Source organism: Phaethon aethereus, assembly GCF_964289735.1.
Source record: "Phaethon aethereus genome assembly, chromosome: Z".
NCBI classification, from domain to species: Eukaryota; Metazoa; Chordata; class Aves; order Phaethontiformes; family Phaethontidae; genus Phaethon; species Phaethon aethereus.
Genome location: NC_138577.1, coordinates 67,309,163 through 67,336,220, shown reverse-complemented (window position 1 = coordinate 67,336,220; position 27,058 = coordinate 67,309,163). Strand labels below are relative to the sequence as shown.

The 27,058-nt window shown below is 45.5% G+C and overlaps 1 protein-coding gene across 2 annotated transcripts; it reads left to right on the top strand.

Moving 5' to 3' along the window:
- Positions 1-6,715: 6,715 nt before the first annotated feature.
- TRIM36 (tripartite motif containing 36) lies at positions 6,716-25,610 on the top strand (the record flags this gene model as incomplete). Of its 2 annotated transcripts, none has more annotated exons than XM_082013658.1 (10): positions 6,716-6,742; positions 7,761-7,995; positions 15,445-15,770; positions 19,011-19,157; positions 20,246-20,341; positions 21,279-21,532; positions 22,157-22,281; positions 22,827-23,120; positions 23,422-23,719; positions 25,256-25,610. In XM_082013658.1, the coding sequence occupies 10 exons, from the start codon at positions 6,716-6,718 to the stop codon at positions 25,608-25,610; spliced, it is 2,157 nt and encodes a 718-aa protein (XP_081869784.1). The 2 variants fall into 2 exon arrangements, with proteins under 2 accessions (XP_081869784.1, XP_081869783.1); XM_082013657.1 differs by having other exon boundaries at positions 15,427-15,770.
- Between the last annotated feature and the right edge of the window lie 1,448 nt (positions 25,611-27,058).

Genomic DNA, 27,058 nt, shown 5'->3' with positions numbered 1-27,058 from the left:
GAGATTGTATGACCTTCTTTCAGGACTCTGAAATCCCAGTTCAAATCACGGGAAGGATGGACACTCAACTGTCTCAAAAATGACAGTTTTGATATTCCAGAAACGGTTTCAGGCTTCTTTTTTTCCCTCTCTCTTGTTCATTGTCTGCAAGTTTCCTTTTGCAGTAGTCAAACACATGAACACCCCAACAATTATTCGCCCTTACTCTGTTCAGAATTCTTTTATGTGAATAGATATGTTTTCTTCATTGGAAGGCATCTGCTCCTCTTGTAGTATTAATGTCAAAGAGTTTTTAGATGATGTAGAGAAATATTTGTGTCTGATGGGGCAGCTGAGTGCAGGAGGGGGAGTTTTGTCCTTTGGAGGTCTTCGAGGACCTTTTCAACCATGTAACATCTTAATGTGGTGGAGGAGGAGGTGGTAATTAAAATCCTGCTCTAAAGTACCCTGAAGCCAGAGCAAACAGGCACACAACCGACCTAATACCTTAATGATCTATTAAGGGATTGAAGAAAGAGCCACTCTCAAGTCCTGGCGGTAACAGTACTTGGCACTCTGGTCCATCTGAAGGCTGTGGGAGGAGAGGAGGAAAGTGCGTGCTCCAGGCTTGTCTGTGCTAGCAACCCCCACCTCTGCTGGCACCTACACCTCTGGCATGACGTGCGGAACAGTTTGCCTTGCTGTGCCGCCAAAGACAAAATTTCTTCATACTGTTTCAAAGGCGGCAGCAGAGCCAAAGGGGCTTTGTTCTGGTCTGCGGCTGATAGTTTATTTGGGCCCAAATCCACCACATCCAGCGGTGGGTGGTGTGGTCATGCAGACAAAGGCTTGTTAGACTTACATCCTTTAAAGCCTGCCCGTGACACCAGGAAATTTGGGGGTAGTATCACAGAATCACAGAATCACTAGGTTGGAAAGGACCTTTAAGATCACCAAGTCCAACCATTAATCCAAAACCACCATGTCCCCTAAACCATGTCCTGAAGTGCCACATCCACACGTTTTTTGAACACTTCCAGGGATGGTGGTGGAGTCGCCTGTTCCAATGCCTGACCACCCTCTCAGTGAAGAAATTTTTCCTAATATCCAATCTAAACCTCCCCTGGCGCAACTTGAGGCCATTTCCTCTTGTCCTATCACTAGTTACTTGGGAGAAGAGACCAACACCCTCATCGCCACAACCCCCTTTCAGGTAGTTGTAGAGAGCGATAAGGTCTCCCCTCAGCCTCCTCTTCTCCAGACTAAACAACCCCAGTTCCCTCAGCCGCTCCTCATAAGACATGTGCTCCAGACCCCTCACCAGCTTCGTTGCCCTTCTCTGGACACGCTCCAGCACCTCAACATCCTTCTTGTAGTGAGGGGCCCAAAACTGAACACAGTATTCAAGGTGCGGCCTCACCAGTGCCGAGTACAGGGGCACAATCACTTCCCTGCTCCTGCTGGCCACACTATTCCTCATACAGGCCAGGACGCTGTTGGCCTTCTTGGCCACCTGGGCACACTGCCGGCTCATATTCAGCCGGCTGTCAACCAGCACCCCCAGGTCCCTTTCCGCCGGGCTGCTCTCCAGCCACTCCTCCCCAAGCCTGTAGCATTGCATGGGGTTGTTGTGGCCAAAGTGCAGGACCCTGCACTTGGCCTTATTAAACCTCATACAGTTGGCCTCTGCCCATCGATCCAGCCTGTCCAGATCCCTCTGCAGAGCCCTCCTACCCTCCAGCAGATCAACACTCCCACCCAGCTTGGTGTCATCTGCAAACTTACTGAGGGAGCACTCAATTCCCTCATCCAGATCATCTATAAAGATATTGGACAAGACTGGTCCCAGAACCGAGCCCTGGGGAACACCACTCGTGACCGGCCGCCAGCCGGATTTAACGCCATTCACCACAACTCTCTGGGCTCGGCCATCCAGCCAGTTCCTCACCCAGCGAAGAGTAAACCCGTCTAAGCCTCGAGCCGCCAGTTTCTCCAGGAGAATGCTGTGGGAGATGCTGTCAAAGGCTTTACTAAAGTCCAGGTAGACAACGTCCACAGCCTTTCCCTCATCCACTAGGCGGGTCACCTGGTCATAGAAGGAGATCAGGTTGGTCAAGCAGGACCTGCCTTTCATGAACCCATGCTGGCTGGGCCTGATCCTTTGGCTGTTCTGCAGATGCCCTGTGAGCACTCTCAAAACCAACCGCTCCATAATCTTCCCTGGAACAGAGGTCAGGCTGACAGGCCTGTAGTTCCCAGGATCCTCCTTCCGGCCTTTCTTGTAGACGGGTGTCACATTGGCAAGCCTCCAGTCTTCTGGGACCTCCCCTGTTAACCAGGACTGCTGATAAACGATGGAGAGTGGCTTGGCAAGCTCCTCCGCCAGCTCTCTCAGTACTCTTGGGTGGATCCCATCAGGCCCCATAGACTTGTGGGTGTCCAGGTGGCTTAGCATGTCCTTGACTGCTTCCTCCTGGATTATGAGGAGTACATTGTGCTCTCCATCCCCGTCTTCCAGCTCAGGGGGCTGAATATCCTGTGGATACCTGGAGTGGCTATTAAAGACTGAGGCGAAGAAGGCATTAAGTACCTCAGCCTTGTCCTCGTCCTTGGAGACAATGTTCCCCGCCATATCCAGTAGGGGATGGAGATTCTCCTTGCCTCTCTTTTTGTTGTTAATATATTTGTAAAAACATTTTTTATTATCCTTTATGACTGTGGCCAGACTGAGCTCTAGCTGGGCTTTTGCCTTTCTAATTTTGTCCCTGCTTGACCTAACGAGATCCTTGTACTCTTCATGAGTTGCCTTCCCCTTCTTCCAGAGGTGATAAACTCTCCTCTTTTCCCTGAGTCCCAGCAAAATCTCCCTGTTCAGCCAGGCCGGTCGCCTTCCGCGCCAGCTCTTCTTACAGCACATGGGGACCGCCTGCTCCTGCGCCTTTAAGATTTCCTTCTTGAAGACTGTCCAGCCTTCCTGGACCCCTTTGTCCTTCAGGACTGTCTCCCAAGGGACTCTCTCAACCAGTGACCTGAACAGGCCAAAGTCTGCCCTCCGGAAGTCCATGATAGCAGTTTTGCTGAGTCCTCTCCTTACTTCACTCACAACTGAGAATTCTATCATGTCATGGTCGCTAAGCCCAAGATGGCCTCCGACCACCACATCTCTCACCAGTCCTTCTCTGTTTGTAAACAGCAGGTCCAGCAAGGCACCTCCCCTGGTGGGCTCACTCACCAGCTGCATCAGGAAGTTATCCTCCACACACTCCAGGAACCTCCTAGACTGTTTCCTCTCTGCCGTGTTATACTTCCAGCAGATGTCCGGTAGGTTGAAGTCCCCCACAAGAACAAGGGCCAGCGAATGCGAGACCTCCGCCAGTCGCTTATAGAATGTCTCATCCGTCTCTTCATCCTGGTTGGGTGGCCTGTAACAGACTCCCAGCAGGATGTCTGCCTCATTGGCCTTCCCCCTCATCCTTACCCACAAGCACTCTACTTGGTCTTCACAATCTTCGATTTCTATGCAATCAAAACACTCCCTAACATACAGAGCCACCCCACCGCCTCTCCTTCCCATTCTATCCCTTCGGAAGAGCTTATAGCCATCCATTGCAGCACTCCAGTCATGAGAAGCATCCCACCATGTTTCTGTGATGGCAACTACGTCATAGCTGTCCCGCTGCACAATGGTTTCCAGCTCCTCCTGTTTGGTGCCCATGCTGCGTGCATTGGTGTAGATGCACCTGAGCCGGGCTATAGATTTCAACTCTGGCACATTGAACCTACCCCTAGGTTCAACTCTAGTGAGCCCGGTTTTATCCCCTCCCCCCTCCAATTCTAGTTTAAAGCCCTCTCAATGAGGCCTGCCAGCTCATGAGCAAGAATCCTTTTTCCCCTCGGCGTCAGTTGCACTCCATCATTTGCGAGGAGACCTGGTGCCGTGTAAACCGCCCCGTGGTCAAAAAACCCAAAATTCTGACGACGGCACCAGCCCCTGAGCCATGTGTTGATCAGGTGTGCTTTCCTGTTCCTTTCAGCGTTCTTCCCCGTCACTGAAGGGATTGACGAAAACACTACCTGTGCTCCCGCTCCATTGACCAGTCGCCCCAGTGCTCTCAAGTCCTTTTTGACTGCCTTGGGGCTTCTTAGTGCAACCTCATCGTTGCCAACCTGCATGACCAACAGCGGGTAGTAATCAGTGGGCCGAACCAGACCAGGGAGTTTTCTGGTGATGTCTTTCACCCAGGCCCCAGGGAGGCAGCAGACTTGCCTGTGAGTTGGGTCTGGTTGACATATTGGGCCCTCTGTACCCCTTAGGAGGGAGTCACCTACAACAATCACCCTCCTCTTTTTCTTAACTAAGGACGTCTTGATGCGTGGGGCTGGTTGACACACCCTAGGCACCCCCTCGGATGGACCTTCATCAGGGTCCTCATGTTCCTGTCCCTCATGTTCCAGAGCCCCATACCTGTTGTGTAAGGGCAGCTGGGACGGTGAGGGAGGCCGGGAGGGAATTCGCCGACCTCTCCGAGGAGGGACCTGCTTCCATTTCCCCTCATCTCTTAGGTCCTCTCCTTCTGCCCGGCAGCAAGAGGACAGGGGATCTCCTGCTGCTTGTGGAGCCTCCACCAGCTGCCCCTGCCTCAGGGCCGCCAGGGAGTGGCTCCACCAATCTCTCTCCCTCTCACACTCCCTAATGCTCCTCAGCCTCTCCACTTCCTCTTTCAGCTCTGCCACCAGGCTGAGCAGGTCGCTGACCTGGTCGCACCGCACGCAGGTAGCGTCCCCATCGGTCTCTGGGACAACCGACAGGCTCAGGCACTCTCTGCAGCCGGATACTTGGACAGCCACGTGCCTGAGCGGGAGCTCCATCTGTGTCGCCACAGTCTTTCTGGCCCCGGTTTTCAGCCGAGTGGCGACCATGGCTGCACCTCCTCTAGGAGGACGATGGCCACTTGTACTGTACCCCACCCGCACGCCTTCCCTGCACGCCCTGCCCGCGCAAACTGACGCGCTACGCCCTGTTTGCCCGCCCTGTTCGCCGCGCTCCGGGTCGCTCGCGCTCCTGGGGGCTGCTCTTGTAGGCGAGGGGTTTTGGTCGCCGCCGCCCTGAGCCCCGCCCACGCTGCGTCAGAGCTGCCGCTCGTCAGGAGCCCGCTCCGCCGGCCGGGGGTCGGGGGGGGAAGCTGGGGCACTCTCTCGCTCCCTGTGCTGCCGCCTTCGCGGTTTGGCCGCCTCGGGAAGGCTCCCCCGGCGCGATCCTTCGCTCCGTAGCCCTTCGCCTCGGTGGCTTCGAGGTGGTTAAGGGATAATATAGTTATTCAGGTGCTTGCAAATCATTATTCAAAACATAGTTGGAAGGCTGACAACTCATGTCCTTGCCAACCCGTTCTCCCCTCCCCTCTCTGCGCTCGGTTAAGTGACATGTTTCAGTTTGAATATACATGCTGTGCATTAATGTCATCAGAATCATTTCAAGCACAGTACTCTGCACGTTTATGAGGGTGGTTTCCAAAGTAACACATGAAATAACATCTTTACATGTGTTCTCTAGAAAGTTCTTTGTTGTAGCAATGGACATAAAAAAACAACACCTCTGTCTTCATGATTTCTGAGTGTAATTGTTCATTCAAATTTCATGTCCAGGCCACTGAAGCTCAGATGTAAATAATGACCAAAACCCAAGTAAGACATTTCAAGTATGTTTGTTTTATTGACTTATATGAAGGGTAATTCTGAGGGGAAAAAGGGACTTATCCTGATGTTAGTCTTTTAAATAGGAAAGCAGGTCAAATTTAGCGTTTGTCGAACTGACACCATTTCATTATTCACGTAGTCCAGGCTCCACCTGTTTTAATTAACTAAACCTCCTTCTGTTGTGTAACGTAAGGACACTGCATGCTTTCACTCTGAGTTTCCTAACTAGTGGTTTTTCCCCCTTAGCCTAATGCTACATCACCTGCAAGCAGCATTACATCCGCAGCGGTTGCCTCTGCACTCTTGCCGAAACGTGAAGCAGCTGGAGATTTTCAAGTGATTTTGTTTGTTCCGGCTGGTGGTGAAATGAGTATTTGCTGCACCTTTTCCACGAGAAAACGTGCCGTAAGGGGAGGGCAGGTGGTGCGAACAAGCGTAACCGCTTACCCCCCTCTTTTCTTCGCCCTAGCCGCCACGAACACCGCCTGGTGCGTGCCTACTACGCCCTTGAAACCCCCCGGTCCAGCCCGCTTTCCCACGCCCAGCCTGTCGCGGCGTCCCTCCCCCGGGACGGACACACAGCCGTGCCACATCTGTTGCCACGGCAGACTATTAACGGCAGGGTTCTGAGCGGGACGGCGCTGAGCGCTCCCCGCCGCTGGCATGGGCGGCATTTCCGGTGCCGTTTGTCGAAAGAAGAAAACCCGCAAAATAATAAAAAATAGGAGCCAATTCCCCCTCGGCATCGGAGGAGGGGGCGGACTGGCCAGGGGGGGCGGCGGCCCCGCCCCGGGGGCGGTGGCCGGGCAACCCCGGCGGGCCCGGCGCCGTGCTGCCCCCTGCCGGCGCCGCGCTGCCCCCCGCGGGCGTGGCCGCCGCCACGCCGCGCCGCCGGTGCCCGGTGCCGCGCCCGCTCGCCATTGTGCGCTGGGCGTTGCCGTTGGCACCGCCCGACGGACGCCACTCCTCCGCCCCTCGGCGGGCTGCTTTCTGCCCGGCCTCACGGCGCCTCGCCGGGCTGGCAGCAGCCATCGCCGCTGGGATGGAGGGAGATCAGCTGGAGAGCCCGGTGAGCGCGGCGGGGCGGGGGAGCCGGGGGTCGCGGCCGCCGGGTCGGGGCTTGCCGTCCGCTCCGCTGCGGCGCCTTGTGCTACGGGGGGTGGTGGATTTGCGGGGGGGCGGGGGGGGAGACTGTTTGCCTCGTCCCTGTCCGGCTGCGAGCGGCAGCCCCGCCGTGCCGGGGCGGCGGGCAGCGCTCGTACCGTGACCCTCGGGCGGGGGCAGCGCTGGCGGAGAGGCAGGCGAATCAGACCGGTCGGGTGCCGCGGTGGGCTGAGCGGCGAGGAGCCAGCGGGGCCGAGCGGGCGTTGCGCGGCCGGCGGCTACCGCCGCCACTTGATGCTCCGCTGGGGCTTCGCTTGCCCTTGGCTCTCCGCACAGAGGGGACGGTGCCAGGCGGCGGTGCGGCCATTCGGCCGCCGCAGGGCTGCGCTGGCCCGCGGGCTGCGCGTCGTGCGGTACATAAAGACATAAATAGGTAGGTAAATCCAGCTCCTGACTGGAACTATTAGCCTAATGAAGTCAAGGCAGTTTCAGCCCGTAGGTGTGAACTACACGGCAGCAAAGCCTCTTGTTTAACCAGTCTGACACTTCGTTTATTTTTTCTCCCCTCTGCCCCGCTTCTTGAAAAAGAGAGCGAGCAAGCGCAGTTAAACGTGTGGATCCCTATTGTTAAGGAGTACGGTTGCTTTCCTTCCACCAGGTCTTTTGAGTCGAATTAAGACGACTCCCCTCCTCTCCTCTCCTCCCCTGCAATGCAGACATGACCTGAAGATGAACTGGGTTTGCCTAGTGGCAGTGTTCATTTCAGTGGGAATGCATGTTGTCAGTGCTTTCATAAATGTTAATCGAGATTTGTTTGCAGCGTTAACCAGAGGAGTGCTTCAAACGAGCTGAAGCTGTGTGCCATGACGAGTCTGCAGATCTGGGGTTCGGTGGCACACAGGTGTACAGCTGTGCTGTTAAGTCTTCACGTTGGCTTGTGTTCTCTGTGCTTACTCTTGTTTCTCCTCCTTTCTGTCACGAAGGTTGCCATTAAGGGCATTGAAAGAGAGCTCATCTGCCCAGCATGCAACGAACTATTTACCCATCCACTGATCCTTCCTTGCCAGCACAATGTCTGTCACAAATGTGTGAAAGAAATACTCTTTGCATTTGAAGACTCCCTGGCTGATGGAGGCTCTGAATCCTCTAATCAGAGTAGCCCTCGGATTAAAATCTCTTCTTCTAGCATGGACAGAATTGACAGGATTAGTAGATCAGGTATGTATCAAAATTTTTGTGCATTTTCCTAATTTTATCTGTTAGACTGACTTGAGCTGAATGGTATCTACATTGGTAAAATGTCTTCCCAGTACTTCTGACATGGTTAAAGAGATGACTTGGGGATAGTGCAAGTCTTGTTCATTCTGTGGCAAGAACAATGGGAATATTTTTAAGGACAATACACTTTAGTTCATGTATAATATCTCTGTGTGGCATCTTGTAAAGCTTTGTAACCATTGTGTTTGTTTATTCCTACATTTCAGTTACGTTGAGATGCAACAGCATCATGTTCAATAGCGTCGAGATGCAGATTTTCAGCAATTTTATTGCCTGTCAGTAGTACTGTTGGGGTGGTTCTCTCAGGTTTCAGCCAGCCTAAATTCAGTAGTTCCAACTTCCTTCTGAGCCTCTGCAGACGTTGCAAATGGTAGTTTTGTCCTATGCACTGCATTACATTTACAATAAATCATTTTCTATAGATGATGATCATTGCATGGTTGCAGCATTGGAGGACAGATGACTGTAAGAAGACTGTGCTAACAGTCGCTTTGAGTGGTCTGCTCGAAGCTGTATAAGGACCACTTAGCTGTGGGACTCCTCATGGTCTTTGTGATATCACACTAGAAAAATTCTTACAGCTCTCTGTGTAATCCATGGATGAGTTGATCCACTTTTACACAGATGCATCGAAAGTACTTTGTGCATGCTATGCTTCTTGAAAGAAACCTCATCTTGGCTTTTAGGCTTCCTTCTGACATAATTACCCACTTTAAAACCACACTCCGTGGTGCTCTGGAATAGTCACCCACAAGACGAGTGCTAAAGCTGTATCTTGCATTTGATGTGTTACGTTCATCCTCCCCGGTCTTCAAAGTCCCAATGTTTTATTTCACCTGCTGCTCTTAAACAGCTCCTGAATTGTTAGTACTGGTACTCTTTCAAATCAGTTTGAGAATTGAATGCAGTGTGTGCTGTAGCTTGGTGGGTTGAGGCTTACATGACTTGAGGGGATGCCCAAGCCAAATGGTTAGTTATTTTCATTAGAGTCCTGTTTTCTGGACATTTTGTGCACAAGCCCCACAGTCACTGTTTAGCTCTACATACACTTCAGCTGCTTTCTAAGCCCTCTCTAACTGCAGTGTTACATGAAGTTTGAGTGAAGGGAGCCCACTGGTGACGGCCTTCTCCCAAATCAGAGTCTGTTCCCTTTTTTCCTCAGTAAGCCTAGCGTTCTGGCATGGCATGACATTGTGCGCGTGGGCTGAAGTGGTCACCGGTTTCCGCTGCAGCTGTTCTCAGCTTTATCTTTTCACGTGGACATTGGAGCGCCAGGTTGGGTGCCTGGAGGGAGTTAGTGGGTGCACTGTGGGCGACCTGACCACCTTGCAAAAACTGTGGCTTGCGAAGTGTGGGAGTATCGGACAGGCTGTGCGTGGTGAGCAGCCTCTCCACGCTGCCTTCAGCGGCAGAAGTGGGGAGATAATCCTTTATCTCCCATCCAAAGCTGCCCTCCAGCTTGCTCTCCTGATGTAGCACAACACGACCTGCACGCGGTGCCGTGGCAGAGCCCGCCCTGTGCTTGGAGGAGGCATAGCTCCCTTGGGAACCTGACATTTCGTTCCTGCTAGATTTCCAGGGTTCAGTTCGCAGTGCTGCCATCGTTGTTGGCTGCGTTTCTGGCAAGGTTTAGCGTTACTACTTTGTTATGCCCTTAACAGGGCAGGAGAGACCCATGCTGGGTACTCTTGCCCCCCCCGAGATACACGCACGCAAGTTGTTGCAGGGGTTGTAATCTTTAAATCCACAGTAGTCCGCCACTATCCCAGCAAACCGATGGGAAGGTACGTGTGTTATCTCCTCATCTGAGTTGCTAGTAGAGGGAGATGAATGCTTTCCTAAAGACTTCATACCTGTTTGATGAGTAGCAAGAGAGGGTTGAGACTTGGAAATAATGGGCTTCCCCCCCAAAGAACATTGGGCAGATGCACATCACAGGAAAATTACCATCTCAGACAGTTCAAATTTACAAAATGAAAAGCATATGGAAATGGGAACTTTAAAGAATACACTTGGACAATCAGGTTATACTGTCTTTGAGAGAAAACATACAAGAAAACAGCCAAAGTGGGGCCTCGCATGTATAGGAAAAAAAACACTAGAATTTCTGGTAGGCTTGTGCAGGGCATGTCCGTGTCAAGACTTTATTGTTATATTTGAAAATGTATATGACACTTTCCTCCCGCTGTGAGTTTTTTATCTTTCTTTTTTTCACTTAAGGAATCCCTGCTATCTCTGTGAGGAGTATCATCTATTTAAAATGATTTTGACATTTAACTTCTTGAGATGCCAGAAGGAACTGGTCCAGGTTCTGTATATGTTGTGCGCTCGCAGCTTGCATTTACAAATACAATTTATCTTAATGTAAAAAGGCCAGAACGGGTGGGACTCTTTATTTTTCAGTTGAAATGGAGTAATTGTGCTTCTTAAAATCTAATGTGTTGGTTTAAAACAACCCCACTCTTCATGTTGTACATAAAATTATTCTTTATTAACAAAAATTATGTTGCATATAAATGAAAATAGAGGATATTTCTTATTGCTAATCCATTTTCTGTAATGTTAATGTAATTACAATGTTGATGTGATTAGAGTAAAGCATGTAATGAGGTTATGTTGACACTTGTGCAGCATTGATGGAGGATGCAGAAGCTGAATGTTTGAAGTATCTCTCCTTGCGTCCTTTCCCCTCCCCCCAATCTCTTCTTTTCCCCCTTTTTCTGCTCTGCTTAAATACTACAGTTGATTTATTCTTGCCTTTCAGCCCGGCAGTAGTTTACCAGCCACAGGAGAGGACACGGTTGATGCTTTTCATTTGAACCATTGTAAACCAATGGTATATCTCATTTTTTTTGATTTCTAAACAGTTTTCTGTTCATTGTTTGCAGCCTCACAGAGGAGGTCTTTTGGGTGGAGAGGTAGAAATGCTTCAGTTCTTGTATTGGCTAGAGATAGTCCAGCATTTAGATCTCGAGTTAAATATTGTTGGTTAGCATATAGCTTTTTGTCAGTGGTCAAGTCCACAAAATGGCTTTTGCAGTGAGCAAAGGTACAGCAAAGGACTTCTGTAAGGAAAGCTTTTCATTCTGTTTAACACTGACTTAAAGGTCAACTGGACTGGAATTCAGTTAAGGGTTGGATTATATTTTTTTTCTTGTGGGTATGTGTGATGGAACATACATTGATGGGGGCAAAACCACACGCTCTCTCTTCCCTTTAAAACAAAAACCCAATAGTCACCCCCCCCCTGCCCCATGCTTTTTAATTTTCAAGAGTTTACATGCTCACATTTCAGTAAAACTGCTGTCTTGCTGGTAGTGAACTGTAATTATTAGATTGATCTTTGTAACATTTAGAGGCCATCATTGGCCATCGCTTTTAAATGGAAGGTAATACTGGTTCTTCATTGTGTCTGAGATGGCTTAATTTGATAAAGAAGCAGATTAAAATTTGCACCATGTTAATCTGAATAGGTAGTTTTGGATCTGGAAATTTAGCACAGCACATGAATGTATGAGGAAAACTAAGTATTTTAAATTGACACACTTGTAATGTTTGGCGTGCTTAGTAACACAGTCTGGTTGAAGGATAGACAGTGTCTCTTTGTTTTAAGTACATCTAATTTCCAAAACTGAGCTACTCTGAGCATCTCAGCCACTGTGTGGGCTTGTTAACATAAATATTTCTTTTTTTGATGTGATGCTCTATCAAAAACGGAAAAAAAAATCCCAATGCTCTGTGTTACCATAATATTAGCAGGCACATGAGCAACCCATAGAAGTATTGTGTCCTTCAAGAAAGGCATGAACTGAGCTAAACACAAGTCTGAATTTCACACTCAGTGGAGGACAAAGCAGCTAATTGGAAGGGGAAGTTTAAATTGCCTCAGCTGAACGCTGAAAGTGCCATAAAACATAGATAAGCGTGGAACACCATCAGAGCTCTTGGAAAGCTGTCCTTGTTTGTTCTTTTTGTGGAAAGAGCCCTTGATTTGGGGAAGATTAAAGTATTTGAAAATTATATTTTGCAGCTACTGACTTCTCTCATGTTTTGTTTTCTTTCTTCATAAAAATCTGTCCCAAAGCATTAACTGAGTTTGGGGGGGAGTGGCAATATACATTTATATTTTTAAAAAACTTTTATGAGAATCCAGTTGACTTTTAAAATCTGTATTTTTTTAAACTCTCACACATTTAACTTCCATGTCTTCCATAACCATAGAATTCTGGTGATACTGTTTACTTGGAAAACACAATTTTATCCTTAAGATGTCTTATCCCTTTGCAAACCATCAGCTGCAGATTGGGCTTTTCAACATTTTAAGTGTTGGTACCCCTCCTTGGGAAGAGGATGTTTAAACATTGTCTTTAAAAGACATGCTTAAGATTGCTCTTTGACTTGAGTCTTTGGAATCTGTATCCTAATACTTGTGAGTTTGGTGTCTGAGCATGGGCACATGTTGTGCTAATTTTTTAGTTATTGATGGAGTTATTAATTGCAAGTGGAGTGGTCTGTTTATAAACCGCAGTGGAAAATTTCTTGTGATGATTCCTAACATTTCACATAATACATACTAGTTTGTTGTAAACCAGATTGGCAGAGTGTAAAAGAGAATATGGGGAGGACCTAGGTTTCTGAGCTGCACATCTAATACGACTACAAAATCCATGGTTTTTGCTGCTTTTTTTGTGTGTTTTTTTTTTTTTTACATAAGTAGAATTCCATTTTTTAGCAAACTGGAGACAAGACAGATAGGAAGGATAGTGCTCCAAGAAATTTATCACTTCATCAGTGCTTTCATGTTAAAATATGGGTCTAGAAATCCTGTAAGTAGAAAGCAGACTAATTCTTACTGCGTGTTAGTGTTTTAATGCTCTCTAGGCAAAAAGATAATGTTTCCATACTTTTAAGTATTGACGTGTCAGAGCACGCCACGAAGCTTAACCAGTAAACTTCCAGGGTTTAAAACAGGGGGGAAAAAAAAACCAACCCTAGGCTCTTGGAGTGCTGTCAATGAAAAGGGATGAGACATCTGAAGGTAGGCAGGACCTCCTTGGTACTGGGGTGCTTTCCGTAAGCAGAGTGTCACCAGTCTTCGCAGAGCATGGCTCTTGATGGCGGTCTCGTTTCGGTCCACCATGGGCAGAATGAAAGGCCTCCATTGGGATGTAGCTGAGCTCACCTTTAGATTAAACAAACACCCCTTCCATGTCTGAGCCGCTTGGGCCAGACTTCAAAAGCATGCTACCGGATACGAATTTCAGATTGTCTTTTTAAACTTGACCACTGCACCATGTTGTTTTTTCTTGTTCTCTCGCTTTGTCATTGCTTGCTCTCCGCTGTAGTGTACCGCTTGTAGGCAGTCCCTGTACATACGACACTGCGTCATTATTTTCTTAGTTGTAGCAAATGTGAGTACTCCACATCCCTTTCTGTAGCTGTTGACTGCATGGCACTGCATGCAAAATCATCTTTTTGCTCAGGCCGCTGTAGAAGTCTGTGTAGAAGATCTCTCTGTGTTCCTGTGTGCAGTGCTAGCTTGGAGCATACATTGGAAATAATGGAAATAATGTGTTTCGCTGCTGTTGCTGTGCGTTGCATGTGTGCGTTGCTGCGTATGCCAAGTTACAGGTGCTGCAGGACGTGCAGTTTGAGTAATTAATTTACTTCAAGTAAGTACTGAAAAAAAAAAAAAAAAATTAGGAGAAAAAAATCTCTGCTTCCCTTAGCCAGAGAGTTGTATACCGGTGCCTTGTGTCACCCATACTGTTCTGTAAATACAGTGTAGTTTTTCTGCTCAGAACCTACAGAAAGGCATGAGATCAGCTGAGTGTGAGACTGGCAGCTTGTACACCTTACGCTCTGGTTGTGGCTTCTTAGCTGACGGTCATGCATAAGTATCATGGGGCACATTTCAAGGATTTTTAAAGGAACTGTTTTCTTATGGGGGTGTTTTTTTTTGTTTTGTTTTGTTTTTGAAGAGGTTGGAAAGGGCATGATAGGAAGGGAGGTTTGTGAAGCAGCCACGGAGAGTGGCACAAGGCAAGTGTCTTTTGGATAGCATCAGAGGACACTTCAAAAAGAAATGAAGCATCAAGATTTCTGATGGGAAGATGCTGACTAAATACAGATGGGAACGAATTTCCCTTTCTGAAGAAGAACCCATTTCAACGCTAAGAACTCAGCTTTAAGTCACGCCTCCATTTACAAATTTTTTAGTTATACCAACATGCAGTCCTCTCAAAGGGGTCTTAAAACCGCGCTCCAGCTACCGAGGATGTTTTTTTGTTTCTTTGTCAGGGGAAGCTGAGAGGATACATGTTAAGCCTAAACACTGGCTCAGACTGCTTCAGAAGTACATAATGCTTTTTGATAGTTGTGCCCTGTGGGTTCAGGGGTGAGGCATGGGGATGCACTCCCTGTTTGATAGCCTCAGGAACGTTACCCTGTAAGTAGCTTTTGGGTCTGTGTGAGCCAACCCCTTGAACAGGCTCCAAAGGCTCCTTAGGCTTGACGCTTTACTTGAGCCGTCGATCACTTTATTTTGGAGAGGAGGGGAAATTTGTGCGTAGCAGTTTGGTAGGAGTGCAGCTTCTCTGCTGTCCCTTTTTGAAGCGAAAGGAGGTAGACATACCCAGTGTAACCGTGCAGATCTGTGGTTCCCCAGTTCAGGGTAGCGGGGTCTCTCAGACGTAACTATACATACATGCCCTTTGGTGTGCAGGGCTTCCTTAGGAGCCCTCCTTTATCAAGCCATTCAGCAAGGGCCAAGTCAGCCTCTGCGTATTTCGACAAAATTATTTGGCTGAGGTTTCATACTGATAGTATCTAGCTCTCTTGTTTTCCTCTTTTTTTTTTTGTTTATGATGCCACTTGGGATGAGCCAGAGACGTTTGACTCTGCGAAAGCAAATTTCCAAGAGCTTGAAGTCGGCTATATTTATCAGGGAATAACTAGTCTCACTCTGGGAGTAAGCATCTTTCGCTTCAGTATGCTACAAAGCTGTTGCTCTCTATATGGGCAGCCAGTTAGCCTAAAACCAGTGGGTTTCTGGAAGGTTTTGTGTTTAGTGTTTCAAAGGGCTGCAACTTGAGTGCATCCACACCTAGATGAAGAGGTAGGATTGGAACAGCTAAATTCATCTTAATGTAGAGTTAAGTTTTAGAGTAGTAGTTTGTAATGGCCCCTGGACTCGGACATTACACTGTCTTGTCAGGGCAAATGTGTTCTCTTTGGCTTGGCAGACTGCATACGAATTGGTATTGTACTGGTTTGGGCAATGTGCTATGATAGTTTGGAATCAGTTTATAAATTCCTGTGCTTCTGCCTTTAAAACATAACCCCCTTCTGTTTATGCTTCTCCTAAATCAGGATTTCGTGTCTACACAGGGAGAAAACGCAATTCACTGACTCCTAGATCAAGCATATTTCCTTGTCCGGGTTGCCAGCGGGATATCGATCTCGGAGAACGTGGCATCAATGGCTTATTTCGCAACTTTACTTTGGAAACCATTGTGGAAAGATACAGACAGGCAGCCAGGGCAGCCATTGCTATTATGTGTGATTTCTGCAAACTTCCACCTCAAGAGTCCACAAAGAGCTGCATGGACTGCAGTGCAAGCTATTGCAATGAATGTTTTAAAATACATCATCCCTGGGGAACTGTGAAAGCTCAGCATGAATATGTAGCACCAACTACCAACTTCAGACCCAAGGTAAGTATACCATATCTTACAGAATTTGAGTTGCAGTGTTCTCATTTAGCTTCAGACATGTCTGTGCAACGGTAGTTGCTTTTTAGGACCATTTATTTATTTTTTTAGGACCATGCTTTATTGACTTATTGCCATTATTTATTGAGTGAACCCTAAACCTTTGTTCTTTGTTGATGCTGAAGTGGTTGTCATTGAAGAGGACATTGAGAACATATTTGAAGGGGACCCTAAAAATAAGGATTTTTTACTTTGGGGAATGGATTGTGTGTTTTGTGATTTGGGTCTTTTTTTTCATTTTTTGGTAAGACTTAATGATCTTGAACATCTAGAATGGCAGTGCTTTTCTCTAAAAGTCGGATCAAGGAGGATGCCTGTGTGTGGTAAACTTAAAACACCCAATACAACTGACCTCCCCCCTGCCCCCTTACAGCATTTTCCCTTTGGATGTTTTCTGCCTGAACTTGATCCATCACCAAGTATCTGCTTTGCCTCCTTCTGCCTTGCATCTACCAATAGCAAAAGGCAGAGTTCAGGTCTCTGTTGTTATTACACCCTATTATTTTTTTTTAACTCTAGCTGAAGAGAAAAATGTAATGGCAATTCTACTTCACATGCTGCTGCTGCGGCATTCCGACAGACCAGTGATTGCAAAGTGCTGTCACCTTTGTTTCTTCTGCTAAGCATGGTGCAGAACACTGCAGTGCCTTACTGGATTTAAGTTACATGATAGGAGGAATTAATCACAGCTGCCGTCTCTCTAACAAAGGACCACAGTAGGTCTTAATGTCCCAGCACTTGCTGCGTGCCTGTGGCCGGTGACCTCAGGTCCCACAGATATCCAAAATGCTGATGTTCAAGGAGTCCTGATTAATTTTTATTAATCAATTCTACTTAATGTGCAATGTGTATTAAGCTCTTGACTGGTGGTGTTCCTTCCTTCTGAGGCTGGAAAAATTTGAGCCTCAAAGTTAGCGAGCTGGCAGATAGTCAACATACAGAAGGCCACTTAGTGCAGTTTTTCTTGAGTCTAACACATTCTTTCCAGTTAAGAGCAAGCAAGTGCTTGATGCGCTTTAAAATGCACTAGCACACAGCTGTCTTTGTGAAATGTCACTTTATTGGATAAACGAGTAAGGTTGAAGTTTGCATGCTGTCTTCCAGCTCTTGATCTGGAAATCTGTAAAATTACAGCTGTACAGCATTTTACAGCTGTACAGCTCTTTAAAAACTTTGCTTCTATGGTATCTAAACCCTCACTGCTGCAACGTTGCTACTTAAAAAATCCCAAAGGCATCTTGTGATCCTTGTGTACTCTTAAATGTACCATACGTTGTTATACTACATACAGACTGAATTTGGGTTTAAAAGTTAGTAGGTGAATTCTGTTAAAGCAGAGCAAAAGGGGGAGAAGTCGTTTAGATCATTCTGACCTTGATGCATCTAGTCTGTGCACGTGTGTGGGTTTTAGCTTTTTTAAATTATATGTGAAGACACATGTACTGTTTAAAAAAATCTAAAAAAAAAACCCCTAGAAAAACATAGTATAGTTAAATCGACTATAGATACATGTACTTTGTGGAAAAACTTCCTAACAACAGGAAACTGATCTTTACTGTGCCCGTACGGAGACTTTTTTCAGGACTGTTTGAGCTTTTAATATGAAGAAAGAAAAGTGCATTTTTCATTGCACTACATTGTTAAGACCTGAACTGAATGCATGGAGTATTTGCTGGTCTCCTAAACAATGTTCCCAAGTCATCACTTTAATTTACACCCAGAGAGCACTTTGTAGCGTGTGTGGTGGGGATGGGAGAAGCACATACTGGGTTCGTTGTTCTTGAATTTTGAGAGAACTAGAGAAGGTAATCTGCTGACCTCTTCTGTCTCTATAGCTTTCAGGCTGTAATTCTTGCTTATAGGAGGAGGTGAATGAAAATATGTGGTTTCTGTTAGGTGTGACTGTGCACTGCTGTGGAAAAATTACTTCCGCAGGCTAACAGCATGACTGCAGTTTTTCGAGATGTCTGTCTGCATAGCTGATTTTCCTGAAAGTTTCCTTTCTCTCTTTTTTTTTAAATCCAGTGGTCACTGACAACGCCGTAGTTTATTGCATATTCTGCTTAATGACAGTCTTACGTGCCAAGGCGCTAGTGAAACTGGTGTCTTTGGCCTTTTCACCATAGCCTAAGATAACATTTGGGGCTTGAGAATTAGTTTCGGAGATGGTCTGCAGTTTTAGCTTAGTGTGTCCATATTTATGCTACTCACAGTTTTCTATTTTTGTGTCCTTTTTTTTTGGTGAGTTAAAAGATGATACTTTTAAAGCTTGACTATTGGCATTGCTGTCTTGTTCTTCTCCTTGACATGAAATGAAAAGCTTTCTCAAGAGCTCTTCTTTGGTAACATGGAGTAGATGGACCCAAGTGTCTTTCAGTGCTCTGGAATGAGGCAAAGGATTTTTTTTTTTTTAACACCCTCCCTCCAGCCCCCCTTTTAGACAGTTTTACCTGTTGCTTGAGCTTGGAGTTGAGCAGCACTTTTTTTTTTCCTCTTTGAGCAGTTATTTCAACGTGTTCAGTTTTTGAAAGATGATTTTTAACAGACATCAGTTTTTTCACAATGCTGTTTAAGCTGATTCTGGAATTAGCGCTCAGCGTGAACAACTTGTAATTGGAGTCAGATAGAAATATTGAAACACTGGAGCCTTTTGTCTTTAAAATGACTGTGACTGGTGGTGGCGGCTGCATTTCATTTGTTGCTCCAAGAGCAATGGCTGTGTGGCTGATCCAAGTCTAGCTTCGACTTAAATCATTACAGAATTATGTCAACTCTTGCTTTAAGAAACGATTCATAGCCATTTTGAGAGAGAGCTGAGATGCCGGCATGATTTTAACATTAAATTTAACAGGGGGGGTGTGTTACGTATTGCATTTACAGCTCTGAACAGGAGTGACATGGTTGATTGCAATATGGAGGCTACGGCTGATTGCAGTATGGAGGCTATGTGATGTGTACACAGATGTTGCTACAGGTTTACTCCCTGTAAACATCGTGAAACTGTGTGTGTTCCTCTGCTGGCTGTCGCTGGCATGGACAAATATAAAAGATTGACAAGAAACTGAATACAAGAAATACAGAATCGGATGCTACTGTGGAATGATTGAGTGTTTTTGTGGTTTGTTGAGCACCTCAGTTTTTGGAAGCAAACTTGCATTCTCTTTGCTCTCTTTTTCTTTTCAGATTTTGATGTGTCCAGAACATGAAATGGAGAGGGTAAACATGTACTGTGAAATCTGCAGAAGGCCTGTTTGTCATCTTTGTAAACTGGGTGGATGTCATGCAAACCATAGAGTAACAACCATGAGCACTGCCTACAAAACCCTTAAGGTAAAAGTCAATGTTGTTGGACCTGGCCTTAAGATGGCGAAGAGTACTGAGCTTCTGGTGTAACTGCAAACTCCCTCTGGCAGGAAGCCAGGACCTGTGTTTAGAGGACACTGAACTCCTCATCATGAGGCATGGTGTTGTGCAACATCTGTTAATGTATATATTAGTGTGACATAGCGCATGTCTGAGAAACTAAACTGTAGTTTCCATGAGGCTTGAAACATAACCCCTTAAAAGTGCTCCCACCTTATTTTAGCCAACTGTACAGCAGTACTGACCAATGCAGAAGGTTTAAGCAGTTCATGCTTTACAATCCAGCTTTTACTCCTGGATGTTCAGATTAAGCGTCCTTGTGGCTTCGGTTAGCTGCTACTTTAGAAGCACTCCTGAAAATTTTGCATCTGAAGTATCTGTTGGGACCTTGTATGTTTCTGAAGTTGCGTAGCTGTTAATTCCCCAAGCACAGTGCAACAGGGAGGACTTGCAAACGCTGCTTTGTTATTAAAGAATGATTGCTGCTACCTCCTCTTCTTCCTTTTCTTACTCTCTTGCTCACAGGAAAAAAAAAAAACACAAAGAGACCAGACTGGCCTGCCTCCTGCTCTTTGGCCTCCTTGCCTGTTTGCAAGGCTTTTCCTGTACAGCTTTTAACTCTTGCAACTAAGGAAGTGCAGAGACACTCATAAATTAGTGCTTTGAACCACTCATTTTTTTCTAGCCGGTTGTACTACAAATGAGTTAATAACTGACGAGGCTTTTCTGTAAGTTTAGTAACGTCCTGAAACCTCATCTTCCTAGCCTACGAGAGGGTGTCTCCTGTGGCTGGGGAAGGATGAGCCAGCTGAGGCTGTTACCTCTCGTCCTTAGAGGCTGTGCCCTCAGTCCTGCTCACAGCAGTGGCCCGGTGTCCCTGCACGGCCACGGCGGGTCACCGAGCAGTTCTGTGCAGAGCTGCTGGTCCTAACTGGTGGCTGGCTGTTGTCCTTGTAACCAGATAAACTGAGCGCTAGCTGGATGACCTGCCGGTGCTGGTTGTCAGTTCGGGTGGGATACCCTTTTTCTGCCCAATTGGTGTTTTATTTTAACAGGATAAGCTTTCAAAAGCTGTCGAGTACATCATCAGTAAGGAGAGCCAGGTGAAAGCTTACATCACACAGCTGGATCTGCTGCTGAAAGAAACAGAGGTAAGAGTGACTTGCGAGCTGTCTTGGAATGGCCCTTGCAGGGACACAGCAGGGACTCAAACTGTTTTCAGTGAAGTGTTTCAAATACTTTGGGTTTTTTCACTTAGCCAGTGAAACAATTTTTGAACAGTTTGGGTTAGTCCTGTGTCACACACGGTAAGACCTAATCCTGACAGTGTGGGAAATTTGGGCAACATACAGAGGGAAGTTAAGTTTTGGGTGCTGCTGTAAATTTAATTGAAATAAAGCTTATTTCATACCTTAATCAAAGAGAGGTGGGTTAGACTTAGCGTGCTTGTGTATTAATGGTGCTGCACAATTGACTCTGTCTGCTTACCTTGAGGTTGTTGCAGTGCAGTCAGAATTAAGGGCAAAATCTCTCTGCAGAAGAGTCAGAGCTGGGAGCTTACATACAAACTGGAAGAGGCAATGGCAGAAATTGCAGGAGCTCCTGGCCCTGCCTGTATCTCAGTATGGATTGTCTCTGTGCTTTGTAGTTGCTTTTATCCAGGGCACTAGTCAGAGGTGGCACTATGCTCCTGAGAGCATACATGAGAAACTGGGCTGGACCCCCAGTTTAGGGTGATCAGGGAAAGTGGAAGAGCACCTAGCTCTTGGGCATGAAGACTTCAGAGGCTGACCTACTTTTACAGTGCTTTTCCATGAGCTCTTTAGAAAAATGCTGTGCATAACTCAAGTCAGTATCAGAAGAATACTTCCTTGCTCTTCATTCTCTGTGTTAAGGTAGTAAATGCTTACTAGCTTGGGTGCAGTGCTGATTGCATTTTCAGTGCTCAAGAGCGTAACAAAGCTCATTAGTCTTGTCTGTCAAGCAGATGACTAGACTGCTATGGTATCTTGAACAAGCTTAAGTATGTTTCTGCACACAGCCACAGCACTGTGGAATCTGTCTAAAATGTCTTTTGTTTTCTCCTAGTGCAACAGTGAAAGAGCTAAAGAAGAAGCATCTCGGAGTTTTGAGAAATTATCTCATGTCCTGGAAGAGAAGAAAACTGCAGCTCTCAGGACAATTGAAGCTTCTAAGAATGTAAGGCTGGAAAAATTGCAAGCACAAGCAGAAGAATATCAAGGGCTCCTGGAAAATAATGGCCTTGTAGGATACGCTCAAGAAGTGCTTAAGGAAACTGATCCATCTTGTTTTGTTCAAACAGCAAAGCAACTTCATGCCAGGTATCTTAATTATGTTCTGTTTGAGGTACCGGTACTGTTTCAGGATGTCTGGTCATTCACATTCTTTTGACACCTCCTAGCAAAGGACTGAATGCAGTACCTTGTATTTTGGAGGCTCAGAGATGGTCCTAGTACCATTCAGTAGAAATTACTACATGACAGTGTGTGTTAAGAAACAGCCCACGGGAAGGGCTCTGTTGGGTAGGACTGCAGTGGAAGGGTAACCCTTTCAGCTCACTGACACATTCCTTTGCTCAGAGACTGTAGTGGGTATTTGCAAGTTAATCTAACAGGTCTCTTCTGGCTTTAAACTCTTTGATCTTAATAGATGCTCTCCATTAGCGCTTCACACCTATTTTGTTCTTTGAACATAATGCTCCAAATTGTTAAAATGCTCTGCCAACTGAACTGATAACCTGTTCGTTATCTTTACGCTGATGTACAAAAGGCCTTGAAATGTTGCTTTTAAATTCTGTCTAGAGAGACAGAAATTCCTGGAAGACATCAGTAAGTACATGAGAACAGAACTTTTTTTAAAGCAAAACTAGAATTTTACTTTAAGGAACACACACATGTGACTTCCCTCTTCTCTCTTTTGCCTTCCCTCTGCTTCTGTGCTTTCAGAATCCAAAAAGCTACCGAATCTCTGAAGAGCTTCACGCCAGCAGCTGAAACTACTTTTGAAGACTTTGTGGTGGACATAACCAAGCAAGAAGAGATTCTTGGTGACTTGTCTTTCCAATTCAATGGTAAATTGTGAGAGCATCATGTCTTGAGTTATGGCTTTAAGGCTTTAAGGGCTTCTGTGGAAAGAGGCAAAACTCACGCAGGGCTTCAGCTGCAGAACTCAGTCTTGTGAGTTGCATTGTCCCTTCTGTTTCCATGATCCACAAGGCATTACCTGGCAGCAATGCTAGCTTCAGCTTTGATAAAGAAGCTAAGGTACAATTGCATTCAGTACCAGTTTACATTAGCTTCCAAAATATTGTAGTTAAGTAATACTAGGTCTTCCTAGAAGCTTTTTCTTGCATTAAGGAAAATAATAGGTTTTTATATGTGTTTTTTAGCTGCTGGCAAAAGTAAATAATGCAACTTTCAAAGTAAATAAAAAAAGTAAGGGATTTCCTTAAGTGCATGAGCAGAACCATCCTCATCTGCACTTAACTGAGTGAGTTAGATTTTGCCCTGCCCCACCCACACACTCTGCTATAGACACTCAACAAAGGGCTTGTGTGGTTAATTCTAAAATAAAGTATATCTAATTTTTTTTTCTCATGAATCTCTGGCATTCCAGGTCTAGAAATACCAGAAATCAATGAAGAGCAGAGCAGAATGTACAACAAAGCTCTGATCAGTTGGGAGAGTCCTGGGAAGACAGACTCAGCTGATACCTATATTCTTGAGTATCATAAGCTTAATAGAGAAGAGGAGAGTGTGATATGGCAGGAGATCGAAGCTTGCAGCAAGAGCAAAGTAATATCCGATCTTGATATCGACAGCAGCTATGCCTTTAGAGTTCGAGCATATAAAGGGTCAATCTGTAGCCCTTGGAGCCGAGAAGTTATTTTGCGTATGCCTCCAGCTCCAGGTATTGGGTTTTCTTATGTCCACAAGGTGCTGAATCTGTCTGTTAGTGTTAAGAGCTGTAGGTGGTTTCCAGCAGCTCCCAGACTTCTATTATACTGTTACTGGTTGCATAAATGTCTAGAAGTACTGTTAACAAACAGGTTAAGTAGGTAGCATACTGAGACTGTGTTAGCTTGCATGACATTCCTGGTAGCCTTTAAGAGTGAGAAATTCTAATGCCAGTGTGACTTAAAATGTAGTTTGTAAGCACAGAAGGCCAAATACTTGACTAAGAAGAAATTTTTTTGGATACTGTTTTTCAGTTTTGAGTTTTCTTTTTGATGACAAATGTGGGTACAACAGTGAACATCTCTTGCTGAACCCAAGAAGGACCTCTGTGGAAAGTAGGGCTGGATTTCCTCTACTGCTGGGATCTGAGCGCATGCAGATTGGATGCTACACAACCCTGGATTACATTATTGGTGACACTGGGATTGCCAAAGGGAAGCATTTCTGGGCTTTTCGTGTGGAAGACTATTCATACCTAGTGAAAGTGGGAGTTGTTTCTAGCAACAAGATACAGAAATTCTTCCATAATACCCATGATGTGATCAGCCCAAGGTAAATTGCAGACTCTTGCTTAATACATGTTTTATATAAGGAAATGGCTTTTTTGAAAATAAGAGTAAGTCTGGTCTCAGTTAGTACACAAGGTGAACCTAACAAGCGGAAAGTGGCTTAAAGGATATGGTGTAAGCACACTGTCCTGTTCATCCCCTGCTATTACCAGAAACATGTTCTAATTACCCAGAGTCCTAGTTTCTTTCTCTCTTTCTGGAAAAGGAATCAGGTTCCTATAGATGTCAAGCTATGTCAGTTAAAACAAGAAGGTAAAAAAAAAAAAAAGCATCAGTTGCAAGACTGAAGCAATGCTTAATTGTCAGTAGTAAGACTCTGCCTTAATTCCCTTTGCATACTAGGTTTGGCAGCCATTCAGAGGTACAACGTTCACTGTGCATATCTCTGTATCTTCGCTGTAGCTTGTGTCATGGTGGATTCCAAGTCCCTGGCTTATCCCAGACTTTATGCTTGCAATTGATACTGGAGTGCTACTGAGCACAAGCCAAAGTACAGTGGACTAACCAGTAAAAAGATTTCCAGCTCTTGGTTCCAGTTGTAGTAAGCCTGGATGTATCTAGGAACTGAAGGCTGGGAGGATATCTCCTAGGGGCTCTTAACTTTTTCTGGAATCTAACAAGTGTATTGGCTTCCTCCTGTATAACATACTGAAAAGTGTAAAAATACCAACGTCTCGAGTGGATGAAAGTCAGATGGAGCCTTTTTGCAAACTGAGAAATTGGATACTTATTTCCCGATTTCTTTTTCCTTATCCAGACAAATATCTGGAAAACTTTAGCTGACACACATCTGATGTCCACTCAAACACGCCAAAACCACAAACCTAGCTAGGAATTGTCTGCACAGAAGAATGTGTGCTTCTCTGGTTTGTCTTTATCTGGGGCCAGAAGTAGGGAGAAAAGCACATAGGCTGAACAAATCTGGCTACAGACTTTCCCCAGTAACCAACTCGGAAACAGGGCTTCAGGCAGGGTCAGCCTCCAGGCAGAGCATTTAAAAAAAACAACCAACCAAATAAAAAACCAAAACTTAAACCACTACTTCTTTTGTTGTGAATTTTAAAGATGATGTAATACAGCAGTGTCATGGAAAACTCACAGGACAACAGTAATGTGAAATGTATTTCCTGGTGTCGTTTAACATTATGTAAATAAAGTTAAACATATCTCATCTGTAACAATTAGTCATATTTGCTAAATTACTTCTCAAGTTATCTAATTTACTGTACCTGTAGGTAGGTTCATTAATGATTGCCTAGCATGAGTACATTGAGATATATCCGCTTCTCAATAAAGCCTTCTGTGTTCTCATCCTCATTAGCGTTTAGCTGTTAGTAATTGAGGTGGCCCAGGTGAGTGTTCTCCACCTATTAAATGCATTTTCCCTCCTGGCTTAGGTATATTTTTTTGCGGGTGATCATGCGGTTTTACCTATCTTGTAAAATAGTTTTCTCCAGCTCACATCGCTGATCCCCCTTTAGAGTTTGACAAAAGCAAATGATTGTGTTTTCTCTTCTAGATACGATCAAGACAGTGGTCATGACAGCGGGAGTGAAGACACCTCCTTTGACTCATCACAGCCTTTCACACTGGTCACTTTAGGTATGAAGAAGTTCTTTATCCCCACGACACCTGCTGCCCCCAAGGATCTGGCGAGCAGAATCTTTCCCCTGCCGTCGTGCATGGGCATCTGCCTTGACTGGGACAAAGGAAAGGTGGGGTTTTACGATGCTGGTTGTATGAAATGCCTTTATGAGTGCAACGTGGACTGCTCTGGCATAATGTACCCAGCATTTGCCTTAATGGGTAGCGCGGCAATTCATCTTGAGGAAGCCATCACAGCAACGGATGGGGAGTACCAAGACAACATCTAGTGCAGTAATCTCTTCCTATTTCTCTTCTAATATGTAAAATGAGAGCAGAAGAATTCTGCCTTAGTTTCAGTCCTGATTAATTACATTCTACCTATGTGTTGCTCACAAGCCTCTGGGCCATGATTTTTTTTTAAACAAATGGTCCAGACACTTCCCACACCAGTGGGAAATGTTCTTCCAGGCACTGTCCTGTCTTTCTTGAGATCTGTGCAATGCTGTTCTCCACAGACTTTATTCCCAGGGGGAAGCAGGGAGGAAGTTTGACTAGCAACCAAAATTACTCTTCAGGGGTAGAAATCTGCCCTTATGTAACTTAAATCCTTACATTGTCAGTTTTGCATTTAATGAAATCAAGGCTGACAGCATGTGATTGCCATTTTCCTTTTAAGATATCTGCCTGAATGCCTCTGAGGGGTCTGATGCTTTCCGATTAATGCCTGTGCACCAGGGGTTAGGCCCTTCAGCATGAAATAACATTTGCAAAAGTACAATATAAAGCAGGGAGAAATCAGAACTGCAGCTGAACATTTAGATTGTATTTGAAAGAGGAGGGTAAACGAGATTGCATGTCATATACCTTCAATGTGACTGTAAGCTGAAACTCTGACACCTGGTGTTGTATAGCTAGTGGCACAATGGTAAGTTTCTTAGCCTTTCAGGCTTTTACTGTAGGCTATATAAATTATGTAAAGTGCAATTTGACCTTAAACATCAGACTTCATAAATGTTTGCATGTGTGATTAATAGTACCTGGTATTTAGGCAAAAGCAAATGAGTTATTGACATGAGTAATAGTATGTGAATTTCTAAAAAAAAATCAGGTATTTCTTTTCATACTTGTTTCTAGAAGTTAATTTTTTATCTAGTAGCAGCTTGTTTATTGAGTAAGAATGTTAAAAATGCACTGATTAAGTTTTGAGACCCAATTTCTGCCTTAAGGATGTCTCCCCTCAAATTTCTGTTCCTCTGATGTTAAAAACTTTTATCACATAATAGTTTTTCATTGAATCATGGAATCACACAATGGTTTGTGTTGAAAGGGACTTTCTAGTCTAACCTTTCTGCCATGGACAGGCACATCCTTCACCAGATCAGGTTGCTCAAAGCCTTGTCCAACCTGACCTTGAACACTTGCAGGGCCGGGACATCCACAGCTTCTCTGGGCAACATCACAGAATCACTAAGGTTGGAAAGGACCTTCAAGATCCTCAAGTCCAACCGTTAACCCAATACCACCATGCCTCCTAAACTATGTCCTGAAGCACCACATCCAGAGATGGTGACTCCACCACCTCCCTGGGCAGCCTGTTCCAATGCTTGACTACTCTCGGTAAAGAAATTTTTTCTAATATCCAGTCTAAACCTCCCCTGGCGCAACTTGAGGCCATTTCCTCTCGTCCTATCACTAGTTACTTGGGAGAAGAGACCAACACCCACATCGCCACAAC